This window comes from Eptatretus burgeri, chromosome 9 (genome assembly GCF_056783735.1).
Source record: "Eptatretus burgeri isolate ZD-2024b chromosome 9, Ebu_testis_v1, whole genome shotgun sequence".
Lineage (NCBI taxonomy): Eukaryota > Metazoa > Chordata > Myxini > Myxiniformes > Myxinidae > Eptatretus > Eptatretus burgeri.
In genome coordinates this window covers 13769946-13788068 of record NC_140969.1, presented here as the reverse complement: position 1 = coordinate 13788068, position 18123 = coordinate 13769946, and the positions used below count along the sequence as shown (strand labels likewise).

The 18123-nt window shown below is 46.6% G+C and overlaps 2 protein-coding genes and 1 pseudogene across 4 annotated transcripts in view; all 3 read right to left on the bottom strand.

Annotated features, from left to right (window-relative positions):
* PPP1R21 (protein phosphatase 1 regulatory subunit 21) overlaps positions 1-17884 on the bottom strand; it is a 139427-nt gene extending 121543 nt beyond the window's left edge. The window contains exons 1-4 of one of the 3 annotated variants that reach the window (XM_085894131.1): positions 17720-17884; positions 12441-12546; positions 11162-11230; positions 2219-2365 (exon numbers count right to left, since the gene is read on the bottom strand). In XM_085894131.1, the coding sequence (XP_085750257.1) occupies positions 2219-2365; positions 11162-11230; positions 12441-12494 (270 nt within the window). In that variant the 5' untranslated portion in view covers positions 12495-12546; positions 17720-17884. Of the gene's footprint in view, positions 1-2218; positions 2366-11161; positions 11231-12440; positions 12558-17719 lie in introns of all 3 variants that reach the window. The other 2 variants (XM_085894132.1, XM_085894130.1) reach the window with 2 other exon arrangements.
* Positions 3410-4329, bottom strand: LOC147019565 (uncharacterized; annotated as a pseudogene).
* On the bottom strand, positions 4543-9011 carry LOC147019564 (uncharacterized; the record flags this gene model as incomplete). The annotated part of the gene is made up of 2 exons (XM_085894128.1): positions 4543-5383; positions 8860-9011. Coding segments are annotated over 2 exons (993 nt in total), but the record flags the coding sequence as incomplete, so codon positions are not given.
* Positions 17885-18123: the final 239 nt, after the last annotated feature.

The following is an 18123-nucleotide window of genomic DNA, read 5'->3' as shown; positions in this document are numbered from 1 at the left end:
TCACTCATTTAACCAACCTGGGCATGAGAAAATGCGTCCAAACCACACCAAACCGTCAAATCACGCGTGATTTGGAACGAGATGAAAACAGACAAAATGGCCGCCGCAGAATTACCGGTGATTTCTACGGATTTATGAGGACAAAAACAGTAGTTCCAGTAGAGAAAACTAGTAGAGAAGCTCGTACAAATTGTACAAAATAACAGGAATCACCGGTGATTCGCCAGCCGGGCAGGTAAGGCAGTATTGTGTACCCGCCCAGCACTAAAGTTAGGCGCCATTGGCGACCGGGTGGCCATTAATTTGCACCCGTTTCACCAGAAGGGTGGACCATGTGAGCCCTGCAGAAACCTGGGGGAAACAAAGCACGGAAATAACAGAGGGTGCAAGACCAGAAAGGTGGTAGTGGAAGACAAAGAGACCACCGACCTGTCTGCAATCATGAAAGGGATAGACCCATAGACTCAGCTTCAGCACAAGATATTCCAATGATCTTGAAGGCCTTCGTTTCCACGGCGCCAAGCTGAGCTAGATGCGAGGCAGGGGAGCCAGCCCAGAGGGGAGGACAGTAATTCAGGCTGCAGATAAAGGCCTTGCATGTGGATAGGAGTTCAGGTGTGTCAATGAAGGACGTTGTAGATGGAGGATGCCCAGTCAGTGGCTGCCTTTAGAGGCCAACTTTGAAATGTGGTTTGCCCAAGAAAGATCATGGCTGATAGTGAGACCCAGAAGTTTGAATGACTGAACTTCCTCAAGAGGACTGACAAGAAAGTTGATAGGAGGGTTTTCTAGATGGTCCTTTCTGAGAGAGATGGTGAGAATGTGAGATTTGTCATGATTGAAAGAAATATTTCAAGTGTTTGATCAGCTAGTGATCTTGTCAAGGCCTGAAGAGAGGGAAGAGGCTGTAGCCTACCTATCTGAAGGATGAGAGATGTAATGGCAGAGAGTGGAGTCAGGAAATAGATAAAGTGGATTTTCCAAAGTAAGAGAGATCATTGATTATTATAAATAGGACGGGCCGAGAACACTGCCTTGGGGTACTCCAACCTTGGCAGGTAGAGGAGATGAAAGGATTCCATTGAGTGCACACATTGGCTATGAGAGTTGAGGAAGTCAGGAAGCCATGTGTGGAGTTGGTCTTGGATGCCATCAGCAGAGAGTTTGGAGAGTGAGGCAGGATGCCAAACTGTATCAAAAGCATGATATGTGACCAGAGACATATCCTTGATCGCATGTCTGACATTTGGACTTTGCAGCGATTTAAAATTTCTGGGAACCCAGTGGCCAGGGAATAGCTCTGACGGGATTTCCATGGGGACCTCACATGACTGATATCAGACAAAATTGAAGAGGCAAGTTTGGGTGCTTCAGCTGCCCAGCGTACCTTCATGTCCTTCAGTACCCAATGCCATCGGTCGGGACTCTTGTGATGTTAATGGGGAATTATCTCGTAACGGTAAGGTACAAATGTCAAATATCGATCGTAAGCATTTAAAACTCGCATGAACATGGTTTAATCCGCTCAACTCAGACTGTTATTCATTTATTTTTAATAAGAGTTCCCTTACAAGGAACATAAATGCAAGAGGGGGTCATTCGGCCCATCAAACTTGCGCATGGTGGCTTGTCCATGCTTTAGCCTTTTTAAATGACAATGGTCAGGCAAAGAAGTAGCAAATACTATTTTTGAAGTCTTCGGTAGGACTCGGCCAGGTCAGGTTTGAACCGCTGATCGACCTCCCAGATTCAGAGAGGACATTCTTTGCACCACCAAGTCTAGTTTACCAATGTAATTTGGTGTTGTGATATTTTAGAAATCCACATCTAATTACGTTATTACGCATTTCTTGTTTATTAGGCATAATCTTTTCGACGCTTTTAACATTACGCCATTGAATGTCTAACTTTCCTGCATGGATTTCAGTGAAATTGTTGTTGGATATTTTGGGTAAGCGTTCCATCTTTAAAATGTTTGTACAATCTGAAAAAGTTACAAGATGATACAACATTAAAAGGCACAACAGAACTCGAATGAATATCACACCCTTTATAGACAGAGAAAGTAAATTGATATCAATTAGACAAAATAAAAGGGCAAAGCAGATGCAGAAAAGGTAAATTTGCCTATTTACCCCGCACCGTTTTGTCATCCTAACACGAGAACACATCCGAGCAATGGAAAGGGATGCACAGTACAGGTGTGTGCAGTTTGCACCTTTCCTTTTCTTGCTGAAGTTTCTACAGTCTCCAGTTCTGTCTGAAGAAGCTCCACTCTCTTGGTCAGCTGCTGATTCCTGAAGGCAAGACTTTCCATCTCTTGCTCTATTCTCCGCACAGTTTGCTCCTTGCCCTTGAGTTGCTCCTAAGGTGAGAACAATCAATGGAGCACCTATTGTGCGATCCCAACAACTCAATAAACGAGTGAATAATGCTTTTCTAAATAACTCTGCAAATAAGAAAAGGCACTTGAGCATTTACATGAGATGCAAAGAAACAAATTGGCAAGATGATATGAAAAAAAAGACAAAAGAGATTATTAATCTTCAGTGAAAGAGGAAACTTTAGCATTAATCTGAGATGCCATAAACACGAGTATGAGCTCCACAAATATAACAGGTTATGCACAGCATGCACGAGACATATGACATCCGTCCACTAAAATATACCGCACAAATGTAACGAACATCAGCATTCTGCAAAACTTTCCAAAAGCAGAAATATGCTTTTATTGTAATCAACTGTGAACGCTAATCCATGGAATAGAATATCATTGATAAAGAAATATACAACCTGCAGTCTTCTCAAAAACATGATAATGGCTAGAAGTCCCACACTCTGACATCATTAAGTTCAATTACAATCCTTCAGGTCCTGCATTTAAAAGTCTACCAAAATAATTATATATATATATATATATATATATATATATATATATATATATATATATATATATATATATATATATATATTCAGCACCAGTTTGTCTGTCCTGTTTGTCTGTTCATGGTAGGGCTTCAAAATTGAATTGGCACCATTTTGTTGGCTCTGCATCAATTCTCAGGCCTGATAGGCATCTGGTGTACAGGAACCGCAGCAAGTTGCCTACATCGGTGCTGCGATTATGTGAGTAGGTCTATGTGTGAGGGGAGAGTGTGTGAGAGTGCGTGTTTGTGAGTGAGAGAGAGAGAGTGTGAGAGAGTGAGAGAGAGAGTGTGAGAGAGAGAGTGAGAGTGAGAGAGTGAGAGTGAGAGAGAGAGAGTGGGTGAGTGAGAGAGAGAGAGAGAGTGGGTGAGTGAGAGAGAGAGAGAGAGTGGGTGAGTGAGAGAGAGAGAGAGAGTGGGTGAGTGAGAGAGTGAGAGTGAGAGAGTGAGAGTGAGAGAGAGAGAGTGGGTGAGTGAGAGAGAGAGAGAGAGTGGGTGAGTGAGAGAGAGAGAGAGTGGGTGAGTGAGAGAGAGAGAGAGTGGGTGAGTGAGAGAGAGAGAGAGTGGGTGAGTGAGTGAGAGAGAGAGTGAGAGAGTGGGTGAGTGAGAGAGTGGGTGAGTGAGTGAGAGAGTGGGTGAGTGAGTGAGAGTGGGTCGGAGTGGTGAGAGAGTGGGTGGTGAGTGAGAGAGTGGGTGGGTGAGGGTGAGGTGAGAGAGTGGGTGGGTGAGGTGAGAGAGTGGGTGAGTGAGTGAGAGAGTGGGTGAGTGAGTGAGAGAGTGGGTGAGTGAGTGAGAGAGTGGGTGAGTGAGTGAGAGAGTGGGTGAGTGAGTGAGAGAGTGGGTGAGTGAGTGAGAGAGTGGGTGAGTGAGTGAGAGAGTGGGTGAGTGAGTGAGAGAGTGGGTGGGTGGGCGAGTGGATGAGAGAGTGGGTGGGTGAGAGAGTGGGTGAGTGAGTGAGAGAGTGGGTGAGTGAGTGGGTGAGTGGGTGAGTGTGTGAGAGAGTGGGTGAGTGAGAGCGAGAGTGGGTGGTGGTGAGAGAGTGGGTGGTGGTGAGAGAGTGGGTGGTGGTGAGAGAGTGGGTGGTGGTGAGTGAGAGGTGGGTGAGTGGTGAGAGGTGGGTGAGTGGTGAGAGAGTGGGTGGTGGTGAGGAGAGTGGGTGGTGGTGAGAGTGGGTGAGTGGTGAGAGAGTGGGTGAGTGAGTGAGAGAGTGGGTGAGTGAGTGAGAGAGTGGGTGAGTGAGAGAGAGAGTGGGTGAGTGAGAGAGAGTGTGTGAGAGAGGGAGAGAGAGTGTGTGAGTGAGAGAGAGAGAGTGTGTGAGTGAGAGAGAGTGTGTGAGTGAGAGAGAGTGGGTGAGTGTGTGAGTGAGAGAGAGTGGGTGAGTGTGTGAGTGAGAGAGAGTGGGTGAGTGAGTGAGTGAGAGAGAGTGGGTGAGTGAGTGAGTGAGAGAGAGTGGGTGAGTGAGTGAGAGAGTGGGTGGCAGTGAGTGAGAGAGTGGGTGGTGGTGAGAGAGAGTGGGTGAGTGAGTGAGAGAGTGGGTGGTGAGTGAGTAGTGAGTGGGTGGTGAGAGAGAGTGGGTGAGTGGTGAGAGAGAGTGGGTGAGTGAGTGAGAGAGAGTGGGTGAGTGAGTGAGAGAGAGGGTGAGTGAGTGGGAGAGTGAGTGGGTGGTGAGTGAGAGAGAGTGGGTGAGTGGTGAGAGAAGAGTGGGTGTGTGAGTGAGTGAGAGTGGGTGAGTGAGTGAGTGAGTGGGTGAGTGAGTGGGTGGGTGGGTGAGTGAGTGAGTGGGTGAGTGGGTGAGTGAGTGAGTGAGTGGGTGAGTGAGTGATTGAGTCGGTGAGTGGGTGAGTGAGAGAGTGGGTGAGCGAGTGAGTGAGTGGGTGAGTGGGTGAGCGAGCGAGTGAGTGAGTGAGTGGGTGAGTGAGTGAGTGAGTGGGTGAGTGAGTGAGAGAGAGTGGGTGAGTGAGTGAGAGAGAGTGGGTGAGTGAGTGAGAGAGAGTGGGTGAGTGAGTGAGAGAGAGTGGGTGAGTGAGTGAGAGAGAGTGGGTGAGTGAGTGAGAGAGAGTGGGTGAGTGAGTGAGAGAGAGTGGGTGAGTGAGTGAGAGAGAGTGGGTGAGTGAGTGAGAGAGAGTGGGTGAGTGAGTGAGAGAGAGTGGGTGAGTGAGTGAGAGAGTGGGTGAGTAAGAGAGTGGGTGAGTGAGTAAGAGAGTGGGTGAGTGAGTAAGAGAGTGGGTGAGTGAGTAAGAGAGTGGGTGAGCGAGTAAGAGAGTGGGTGAGTGAGTAAGAGAGTGGGTGAGTGAGTAAGAGAGTGGGTGAGTGAGTAAGAGAGTGGGTGAGTGAGTAAGAGAGTGGGTGAGTGAGTAAGAGAGTGGGTGAGTGAGTAAGAGAGTGGGTGAGTGAGTAAGAGAGTGGGTGAGTGAGTAAGAGAGTGGGTGAGTGAGTGGGAGAGAGAGTGAGTGAGAGGGAGAGAGAGAGGAAGGGAGAGGGAGAGAGGGAGGGTGAGAGAGAGAGAGGGAGGGAGGGAGAGAGAGAGACAAAGACAGAGACAGAGAGATAAGGTAAGTGGCATGTGTGTGGGATCTCCAGTTTTAATTTTATGAATGAGGCCTTTGGATCCTCAGGTCCTGAGTTTGAATCCCGCTCAGCTGTTCAATTAACACCAGGTGGGGTTAACTCGGCCTGTCATCCTTCCGAGGTCGGCAAAATGAGTGCCAGCTTGCTGGTATACTGTGTCGCAGTGGATTGTGACCCGTCCAGAATTGTGACCAATAGCCAAGGAGACTGCGAAAGCAGCACCAACGATCTGCACAGAGTATGGTCCCAATCTCCTCTCCACCTCCTCCTCACAAAGCTAAACCCTTTCGGGCTATCCCACAATTTATTCGTTGGATATCATTTTTTGTGATGTAATTTCTGAGTATTGATGACATCGTTTTAGACTCAACTCAAACAAATTCCAAAATTAGAGGAACAAAAATTACACGTTTATAGACAAAAAAAACAAGTGAAATCCTTCAATACAGCGCATGTGGTGAAGCAAATGAGTACACTAATGTTAAAATATGCAATTTATGCTTTTTTCAGTTGAAAAACAATTAAAAAGCATACTTAATATTTGAAATGTAAAAATCTTGTTATTATTGTGATAAGCACATATATATATATATATATATATATATATATATATATATATATATATATATATATATATATATATATATATATATATATATATATATATATATATATATAACAGGAGGAATGAAATCGTTCGATACAGCGTGGCAGGAGGACGCAAAAGAATGATAGCATAAGAAGAACTTAGCTTTCAGCATTCGGCGATCGGCGCGAAATGCGATGGTGGGCAGAAATGACGTCTTTCGGCGTGAAATGCGATGGTGGGTGGAAATGACGTCATTCGTTCGTTCATACATGAGAGGGGCGGGTTTCTTGGTTTTTTCCCGTCAAGCGATTAATTAAATTGTTTTCACATATAAAACACATTAGTTTCACAAATTTCCATTGAAATACTCCGGTATTTCTGTCAATTCTCGCTATTTCCGTCTAGGTTATGCACTGCATCTACCGGACGGCCGTCATTGGCTCACTTGAGGCACGTGGGGGGGGGGGGGGGGGACAGAGGACACCGGAGACGTTGTAGACACCGGGGACATTTCAAACTCGGTGCAATTGTATACAGCGCACGTGCTGTAAAAAAGTTATTTAAATAACTAAATAGGCATTTTGAACAAATGTGGCTTTTGGACTCCACCCATAATTTCAACCTGTAAAATCATATGGCCGCCATGTTGTTGCGATGCGAAGCCAAAGCCATATCGGGAGCTGTCATATTCACAATCACCACGCCCTCCCTTCAAGTTCTCTCATCAGTGTAAAATTACCAAAATGAATTATAAAAGGATCAACAAATCTCGAAAGGTTGGAGCAGACAGCCATCACTGGCCTTGTGAAGAACACAGTATGTATAGTCCTCAGTGATCGAGGCAGTGGTCTGTTGTCTATACACCTCCCAAATAAGTACGTGGTCTTCTCTCAAGCCAGACTTTTGCCATGGGGATTGTGCGGGTTCTTGCTATTATTTCCAATTATTTTCTCTAAAATGACTCGACCAGGGACCATAAAACCCATGTCACTATAAAGGTCCTTGTCCAAGGACTTCCGGGAATCTCGCGGGATTGTGAAAGAAAACTGGCATCATTTACTTTTGTGTTTGCGTGCATACGGAAGAAGATAATTGGTTTTAGGTCGTTTCTTTGCACAATTAGCCTGCTCATGGTCACTTGAGAGTTGCAATGTCATGGGGTTTCTGTATATAGCATGGGATTGTAAGATGGCTTGAGGTGACCGTGATGGGTTTCTGTGAAGTCGGTGATGGCAAAACGGGGGAGGGGAAAGTGTTTAATATTCCATCATTTCGATGTGGGAATGCCGTTCGCTTAAATGAGAGAGGGGAGGGTGAGGAGGGGCAGATAGAGTTGCGGTTGGGATAGAGACTTGTGGGAGACTTTTTCACTCGTACATCTCGAGTAATTAGAAAAATTAATGAAAAGCAAAGACGCACAGTTCTTTGGTATGTATGCATCTTCATGTTAAAACTTAAAAAAAAAAAAAGTTCTTAAATATTTTCATTGCAGTATGTAATTGCTAATTCAAGCACAGAACAAGCAGACAGTGTGGGAGAGGTTCAAGAGAAAAATGTTTTGAATTTGACACGAATGAGTCAATGGATGTGCCTCCGCCCACGTTAGATGTCAACCCACTGTTACACTTGATCTCAATTAGAGGTCACACAAAAAAAATTATCAAAGGCCCCACATGAGAGTGTAAGAGAGAAAAGAGAGAAGTAGGAGAGAGAGAGTGCCAAGTATTGGGGAAATCCCTTTTGTCGTTCACAAGTTATTGTGATAACAAAGATTTTCAATTAAAGGTCACATGACCACTTACCTTTTGATCCCAAACTCGAATAAATTAATCCTTGTATCATAGTACATACTTGTACAAGTTTGGTGAAAATCCCTTCAGCAGTTCACAAGTTATCACTGCAACGAAAAACTCCGACGCACGCATGGACGAACGCACAGCCAGACGGACAACCCAAAACCATAATGCTTTCGGCTGTGGAGGCATAAAAAGAAGAGGAAAATGGTCGATATATTTGCCGTGAAAGATGAAAGATGATTTATTCGCCGTTAAGAGCAAGGGTTGGAAGGTAAAGTGGGGAAGTGCAGGAACATCACTGTTGAGGGAAGAAATGGAGTGAATAACCAATTAAGTACAAGAAGAGGATGAATGGAAGAAATCCAGGGAGGGGAATTGCAGAACTTGTGTATGGAACATCATGAAAGGGTACACCGTCAAGGAATAGAATTGAGGTATGGTGGATGTAGGAAGTAGTGAAGTTAGCCAGTGAGAAGAAGGTTTGGAAGAGGATACAGAAGATCAACAATAGAGGGGAACAACCGAATGCAGGGTTGATACACTCGTGTGGGCAAAAATAGAAAGCAGCCAGAAGAGCTGTGGATAACGCAAGGAATGATATGGAAGTGGATGTATACAGCAAAAAAGAGGAAGGTGGGACGAAGTGGACTAATAAGTTGAGCCATGACAGGGATGAGAATGGTAAGGGCATGAAGGGGAGGGAGTGGGCAATGATTAAGTTCAACGACGGAAAGCTAGTGACAGAGAGGGGGGCGGTATTGAAGGTATGGGGAAGCTATTTTAAGGAGCTGTTGAACCAGGGAGGAAGCAACGTCGAGTTGTAGCTACCATGTTATGTAGAGGGGAGAATGGAATTGGTGGAGATCATGGAGGAAGTGGTGCAGGCAGCATTAAAGAGGATGTGGAAGGGAAGAACACCAGGCATTGATGAGATGTATACGAAGATGCTAATTACAACAGGAGAAGCTGGAGTCAAAAAGGCTGTTGAATATAGTGTGTGTGTGTGTGTGTGTGTGTGTGTGTGTGTGTGTGTGTGTGTGTGTGTGTGTGTGTGTGTGTGTGTGTGTGTGTGTGTGTGTGTGTGTGTGTGTGTGTGTGTGTGTGTGTGTGTGTGTGTGTGTGTGTGTGTGTGTGTGTGTATATATATATATATATATATATATATATATATATATATATATATATATATATATATATATATATATATATATATATATATATATATATATATATATATATATATATATGAAAAAGATTGGGGTGCTTGGGATTATGCATTTTTAAAGAAGGCGGCACTTCCAACCAAAGGTAAAAAACGAGATCGACTCCGCTAATTTGAGCAAAAAAAGCAAGAGCAGACCCGGTCTCAGGCAACGTTTCGCCGGCTTCATCAAGCACAAATAAGTAAATAAATAAATATATGTGTATATATATATATATATATATATATATATATATATATATATATATATATATATATATATATATATATATATATATATATTGTTATGGATTTCAGAATTGGATCGGACAAATGCACACAACATGCAGGTCCTCAGAAAGTTATTTCCAAAAATGCAAGTTCAGAATAGACCCATCCCTTGTCTGGTGGGATTCGAACTCTGCTGTGTTGGAGAAGGGTATTTGGGAACAGATTACCTTTCTTATGGAATACCCTTTTCCTCTTTACGACACGTTCATGCATGCGAGAGATCGCCATTAGCCCAACGGAAACTCATTCTACCCCTTTCCATCAGGACACAATGGCTTGGAAATATACGATTTATTCACACTTTGGACTTAGTTTACTTGATTAAACACACCACAGGGTTTTCCTGAACAGTTATTCTGACGGTCTGATTTGGGGGGGGGGGGGGGGTTGGCGTTTTGTGGCCGCTTCACGCCCCTGCTCGGTAGTTCCAGCGATTGGCCGCTTTCTGTCGCTCGTCCAGCGCCCCGAGCGTGGTGTCATGGGCCGGGCCTGTGTTGATTGGGGGTTGCGTCTCGCTCGATGGTGAGGAAGGGATGATCGCGAGATTGACGGTTGAAGGTCACGTGCAGCGATGTGTCAATAGGCAAGCTGGAATTGGCTGAAGTCTGCTTGAGGCTCCACCCACACTGGTCGCCTGTAAAAAGGATGGGAGGACCGCCTTCCGGACGGTTGGTGATAGCTCCTGACAGTTGCTGACTGCTCCTTACAGCTGTCTGTTGGTTACAGCTCCCGATGGTTGGTGACGGTTCCTTACAGTGAACATTAACAATTGGTTCCTTACACTCCTGCCCATTGGTTACTGCTCCTGATAGCTCCTGCGGTTGGTGACGGTTGGACCATTCCTGCTGGTTCTGTTCGGTACCTGCTCTTGGCGTATCCGATTCTTGACGTTGACGACGTGATGTCGATTAGTGTTCGAGCCTGTTTGCCTGTGGCATATTAACCCTCTCATAACACACACACACACTATATATATATATATATATATATATATATATATATATATATATATATATATATATATATATATATATATATATATATATATATATTCATGCCATGCTCTTCCAGCTAAAGAAAGCTGCATAAAGCAACCATGAAAGGCTGCCCAAGGTAAGCCCTTTGCTGTTTCAAACCCTTCCCAGAGTTCCTCCACAGCTATAAAGACATTCACAAATCGAAAGCACGTGAGAATCCCAATGCTACTTAACCCCCTCAGTTGCCGGACCAGTTTCATCACTCGGTGAATCAGCGACAGCGCAGACAGAAAAACATTCACCACAGAGGCTCCCAAGCATGTACATGTCAAAAACAGTTAACATATGAATGAAAAACAAAGATCCACTCACACCTCTCACCTGTGAATGGATGGAATAACCAATCACCTGTGAATGGAGCGTTTGACATTTGCACGTGGTACATGCTTGCGAGCATCTGTGGTGCATGTTTCTGTCTTTGCTGTTCAAGAGAGTGGATAGGTTGAGGGAGCAAAGTTGAAGGAAAAGAGGTAGACCACGGTTGAGATAGAAAGATTGTATAAGGAGGGATATCAATAAGGTAGGGGTGGTTGGAGAGTGGAGAGAGTTGGCTCGGGGCAGAGAGAAGTGGAGGAGTATCGTAGTCAAGGCAGGGCAGAAACATAGTACCATCTGGCCTCACCACTTATAAAAGGCAAGAGAGGAAGAAGTAGAAAGATGAAAAGGTGCTGACATTTCTGCTTTACCCTTTGTCAAAGCATAGGAGCAGTGACGTTTTAAGCAATCTTAAAGTAGCATATACTATATAATCTTACCTTGACACCCACAGCAGCTTCTTTTTCATCCAGAACCGCTTTCTTCAGCACTTGGTTCTGAGCACGGAGCTGCTCCGTAATTAAAAAAAAAAAAAAAATCTAAATTAAATTAAATGAGAACAGACAAAATGTTACATGCTCAAAAGTTAATTGACTGTACAAAGAATCAACTTTACAAATGAGTGTCTCCAACAAGTCAATCCCCATAAGCCCATGCATCATAATGAACAACACTCAAGGCACAGAAACTGATTATTGCCATTAAATTTACAAAATCAAAAAGGACAGTGAAATGACATGGAATCCTTGGAGATATTTCAATCAATTAGAGAGAGAGTCGTTCATCATGATGTGTTCAGCATGGCTGATCAAAATGTGAAATAAATTGCACCAAGAATTGCCAGAATGAAATACATGCTGCGATGTCAATAATGATAAATATTTAAGATAACAGAGGAGAACTGTTGGCCTGGTCCCACATTGCATTCTTGGACGCAATAGAGGTTAAGATGCAAGATATTACTGGTGTTCCTTGGCAGAAGCTCAGCACAGAGACCGCTGCTTTCATAACCGCAGAGGATTTGCCTGTCTTCCTATTCTCCACTAGCTGTCCTTGGGTCTTGCACTTCCCAACAAACTGCACATCTTTAGCAGTGTAGTGTCTACATTAAAATAATCCACCACTTTTCTGCCTATGTTTGAAGTCCATTGATTTTTTATTGACTTGAAAAACTCGACATCTTATTTGTTCAGCCCACGGTCTAATAGTAGTTGATAAGCACAACATTGTGTCCACATTTGAATGGGTGGCCATTTTTGTCCCCAATGCCATCCCGACATATCCTAGTACTACCGTACTCCATAACAAGTATTCCGATAAGCACACAAGCACGAGGTTTTGCCGTTTCCTCATTGTGGTTTACATCCAGGTCGTGCCATTTCCTCAAAAATTTCAAAACAAAAAGTCACAATTGCTTTCTGGTCCTTTCAAAAAAAATAAAAAAAAAAAACTGCAAAAACAGTTGGTGTTGTGCTGTTCGGCAAGTCTACACAAACCGTTGGCCACCAGTTTTTATGGAGCACTGGGTATGGTAATGGCCTGACAGACACAAGATAATGCATGAAGCAGTATTTATCAAAAAAATATGAATATTTCGCAACAAATTAAGGATATATATATATATATATATATATATATATATATATATATATATATATATATATATATATATATATATATATCCTTTATTATGTCAAAATTATGTCAAACTAGACTGACCTTGCTATATTCCTGGGCCAGTTTTTGGTACCTGGCTTGCAGGTCCCCGGCCATGGTGACGTGGGAAAGTGAGCCTGCTGAAAGAGCTGAAAGAGGTCGATGCAACCTGATGACAAACTACAGATAAGATGAAACACAAAGAATGACTTTCAGATTATTAAATAATACCTTAGCCAATACAAAATGACATGGCATTGCCAAACCTAACAAAGGCGGCAGGATGAGACGAGTATTCGTCTCCAACAAAATAATCGGGATCTCAAGATAATATTGTTGCGGTTCTCGGAACCGCATGCATACAACAGATAGGTGTCCCAAGACGGATATTCCATTATTATACGTGTAGATAGTCCCTTTCCTTTTGTTTAGTGGGACAACAAGGGAGTGCGTTGCGATGATCGAATAGCTTGGCTTGCTTAAAACATTTTCGTACTTTCTTCATCCCTACTCTTCTTTTCGTCTGATTATTGATGGGGTAAATCAGCCACGTGTGCCTTCGCTGTAAGGTGGGCCTCATGGAGGCCAGCGCGTGCGGCGCCACTGTGAGGGAACTGCTGCACAGAGATACTCGTTACCGGGCGAGCCCAGGGCCCGGCATGTGCGGCGAGTCATCTAGTGCGCTTGGCAGTGTGGGATTATCGACTCGGGCTTCTGATGGTCTGGGCAGGATTGTCGGTTGCATTAAAAAGGCATACAAATGAATACGGTTTGCGAACCGTATTCAAACAAATAAAAATAATGTTTGCGAACAAATAACGAACCGTTACGGTTCGAACACGGTAACGGCTCATTCCACTTGAGGCCTGCCGAGGGTGTGAATTCCCCGGAAGCTTTGCCACGTGGATACTTAGGTATATTGGAGTTGGGAATTAACCCCACTCCACGCGGTCGAATTATTGGCGATTCATGGTCCTGGAAGGGACCCGTACTTTCGGATTTATCTGAAAGGTACGACCTAAATTTGGGTGTTCGGTGGAGCTGACTCAACTGCTCCATCTAGCGGTCATGCTCGCCAACGAGACCCGGCCCCACAACAATATTTCCCTCCGACCCCACGACATGACAAGAATCGCCCACACCGAAATTAGCATGCGAACCGTCCCGCAAAAACCCCTGGGCTGCGTCTGGTCGAGGGTCCCGCATGCCCGCTCGGGCGTTCGACCAGCGTCGATCAACACACTCGCTCCGCGCGCGCCAACGTGGCCCGCACTGTACATTCCCCAGCTCGATTGCAGCTTCGCTGGCCATAGAGACGAGAAGACGTTCACCATCCGTGGAGAATCTGCTGCTGCCAGCGAGGGCCGAAGGTACTTCACCATGGTTAAATCCATGCACGTTTCACAAGCGGCGTACGTGTCTGCCCTCGAGCACATTCCATACAGCACGCGCGGTTCGGCCATTATGCACGTGGCCAGCGCTCGCGTTCGCACGACTCCGCTGGCGTGTGCGTGGGGCGAACACCAATATGTGTCGGATATTGAGGTTGAAAAGGAACAAGCAGCTTCCACGCCGCACACTCGAATCCCGCCCAACATGGCATGGAGGAGTCTTTATCGGCCTCCGTATGCGTTCCGTGCAGCGTGGGCGGCGTGCTGGCTGTGTTTCCTGTGTTGTGAAAAACACCATCACATCATCAAAAACATCACATGATTCATTAGGTAACCCAACTAACCCAGAGACAGGAGAACCATAGGTCACGCGGTTGAGTTATTGGCGTCCACGGTCAGTTAAGCAACCCGTGGCGTCACGGAATTATCAGTGTGCGACGGCCTACAATTCCGGGGAGTCTGGTGGGAACCGAGATAGCTTTCCCCACCTCGTGGTCTTCTCACCCAACCCCCCGGCCCACAAGAATATAAATGTCTCAACATGGGAAAAGGATCTATGGAAAAAGGAATTAAAAAAAAACTTGTGTGCACAGAGGAGAGAGAGGATGCAGAGGAGGGAGAAGATGGAGAAGAGGGAGAGGCTTGCATGGACAGAAGTAGAAAGGTACATGTGAATATGACACACACTCATCACAGACACAGACCAAGCTGGTTACAATGACAGTCACAACAACACATTGATACAGTTGCGGGCCGGAGGTCAGGTCAGGTCAGGTATGGGAGCATGTGCCAGAACAGCGCGTCGCTGCGTCCACTTTCCGTCGGTACTCCAGGGGCCTCCGTCTGGCCATCCCCCAGGCAGTTGCCTGGCCTATCCCCATCTCCTTGAGATGATGGTCAACCTGCAGCAACCACGAGGCACGTGGTCGGCCCACTGGCCTCCTCCACCCATGAGACTCCCTCGCTGAGAGAATCTGGTGAGCAGGATCAGCATCAGGAAAACGAGCCACATGTCCACACAGCCGCAACTGACGCTCACGGACTATGCAGGTAACAAATCTCATCTGAGTCTCTCTCAGCAACCGCTCGTTGGACACAAAATCCGACCAGCGATAGCCAAGGATTCTCCGAAGAGACCTGGTACCAAAGGAATTAAGTCTCTGTCTCAGATCCTTGGTCAGAGTCCAAGTCTCGCATCCATAGAGCAAGACTGGAAGTACCAAGGACCTGAAGACTCGGACTTTCGTCCTCCCGCACAGGTACTGGCAGCGCCACACCCCATGATCCAGTGAATCCATGACTCCCCAGGCCCGACCCAGATGTCTATTGACCTCTAACTCACAGCCAGCAGAGATATTAATATCATTGCCAAGGTAAATGAATCTCTCCACGACCTCAACATCCTCACCACAAACAGACACGGACAAAACAGCAGCATCCAAGATGTCACCGAAAGCCTGGATCTTAGTTTTGACCCAAGAAATCCATAATCCCAGCGGCTCAGACTCCTCATTCAGCACCTCAAGGGCCCCCAAAAGGATATCTAAAGTCTCCGCAAAGATGACTGCATCATCTGCAAAATCAAGGTCCGAGATCTTGACATTCCCAAACGATGCACCGCAGCTTGATCTCACTGACATCCTCCCTAAAATCCAGTCCATACAAGTGCTGAAAAGTCTGGGTCAGGTCAGGTTAGATCTGCGACCTGCTACAGGTACCATGTAAACCTGTTCCATGGTCGGGTTGCCGGCGACTAAACCGTCTCCCCCACCAGGTTTTGTGGCGAGAACGACCGCGAGGTGGGGAAAGTTACGTCGTCTCCCACCAGACTCCCGGAATTGTAGGCGGTCGCTCACGGATAATTCCGTGAGGCGGCGGGTCACTTAACTAACCGTGGACGCAAATACCTCCACCACGTAGCATAGGGTCTTTTTGTCTGCAACCAATTTACCGAATTAACCACGCGGTGTCGTCCACCGGGGAACCACGCCCTCGGTACGTCTTGCCCGAACCGGATCACTCCACCAACTACCTTTCTGGTTCGGATGCAGCCGAGCGGACCCGCCAAGAACGTACCGGCTCGGATGAACAGATTATATTGTTGCGAATTCACGCCCGCCGGCGTGCGGACGGCCACGTGACTCAAATCGCGGCCGTCTCACCCACCGGAACGGACAATTCTGTCGTGACCCTCTCGGAACAACGCCGGGAGCTAGTCACGGGTGAGGATTTAACCCCACAACGACCGTGCAAATTGCCCACCCGCCAAATTCGATCTACCTAAGTACCTGCGCGGATGGTCGACAGGGCGATCATACCACGCCACAGGCCGACTCCGGACACGAACCGCTTAAGCGGTCCGTTCCGTGCTCCAGTGATAACCGAGCGGTGTTATCGTCGGCCTTGGCGGTTCCGATTAATTACTGGGCGTATTAAGCCCCCTACGAACCCTTGACGTGAAGCAGGATGGAGGGTCAATTAAAAGGAAGGAGACGAAGCGAAACGGGCACAGTTCAACATGCAAGCACTATATTTACACGACACACGGAGAGCACACATATACAGTCAAACAGTCAAAATGCACATATGGCAACAAAAACAAAAGCAACAACGACGCAGAGTTACAACCGACTACGCGCACACATGGCAACACTTATACAGTTCTACTTTACAGACGGCGCCAACACACATCCATACAAAAACCCCGAAAAAGAAAATGGTGACTTCCCTTTGGGGCTGTCGAGTCCCTTTCCCACGTCCGTCGGCGTGGTCGCGCGTGGCCGCGACTCCGTGCCCTGGCGTGGTAGGAGAGTCCTCTCCGGCGTGCCTCGTGCCGGCACGTGTTGGCCGCTCGACGCCACGGACGGGGTTTCCGGCGCTATCCCAGCGCGAATAGAAAAGGGGGGGGGGGAAACGTAGTTGCTCGAGGTCGCGGCGTGTGGAATGGCAGACGCTCAGTCCCGCCAGCGGGGTCTCGGGACCGCCCCACAGAAGACCAGGCCAGCGGCCACCACGAAGAGAAGAGCGAGCCGGAAGAGCGGAAGAGGACGAAGAGAGCAAGAGCACCACACAAGCGCTCCGCCCGTGTCCGACTTTAATAGCCCGGAGCTCCGCCCTTCACTCCGCCCCCGTTTTCGGCTCCGCCTCCCCTCGAGCTTCTTGGAGAAGCTTCTCGAAGGGGGCGTGCCCTCACGCTTTCCCTCCACCCCGCTCCGTCCGGGGGCCAAGGGAGTCAGTTTTTGGCTTGGAGCCAGAGCATTATTCCCCCAAAAAGAGGCCCCCACCTTTTCTCACCTTTGACCTGCATCGCTCTTCCGCCACTCCAAAGCACGGCAATGCAGGGAGAAACCCGCCCCCTCCCCCCCCCACCACGCGTGTCTGGACTGATCAAGAAGAAGCTACAACACAAAGATTTTGCCCCGGCCAATGGGCCTTCAGATACAGCAGATGGACAGTGGATCGTGATGGGGGATGGGATATAAAGATTTATTACCCTAACTAAAAAAACATCGCAACGCACCCCTTCGATTTCCCACTTAACACGAGGAGGGAATCTGTCGACACAAACACTTAACGGCATAACTAACCTTGGGTCAGCTGTATGTTTGAATTCATACGGTTCCTGGAACCGCAACAATACATTGAGAGATGTTCACATCGACCAACCTCAATATGGACAAGAAGGCACAACTCAATTCATTGTCTGTCAGCCGAACAGACGGACGAGAAACGGACGGACGGAGCGGCAGGCACAGCACGGACAAAAAGGTTCAAGTAAAGCTCAACGTGAACTTGATAAGTTCCGGATCCCAAACCTATCGGCAAAATGTTTCCGTGTTTTTGACATCACGAGGGGTAAATGATGTGGAGCCAGTGAAGCTATTTTCACTCAAACAAAACGGGCCGAATCCATGATGAACGTGTTTAAACGAACCCGCACTGAACTCTCACCTGCGATGCCCGTTTGGTTCCCGAGTGGTTTTACCAGGTTGAGCCTTTTTCCGTTTCCTTCCTTCCTGTCACGACCCTCTCATCGCTGTATCTTCACATTCCACCCTCACGCTGTGAACCCTCACGCTGCCGCAACCACACTTCCGCCTTCCCTCGTCATGTGACGCGAAACTGCTTTCCCAGCTTCGGGAAGTGATGGTAACTCTTTATTCTTTATTTTCACGGATAATTTGATTTACTTATTACAAAACATGCACAATTATTTCAATCAAAATTGCAACTTTCATCATCATCATCAACCATATTAATGCGGAATTCATACACCGCCTAATTTCATGCTCTGCAAGCTGCTTGCCAAACGAGTAAGTGATTCACATGTCAATGGCGCTCACGGCATGATGGGA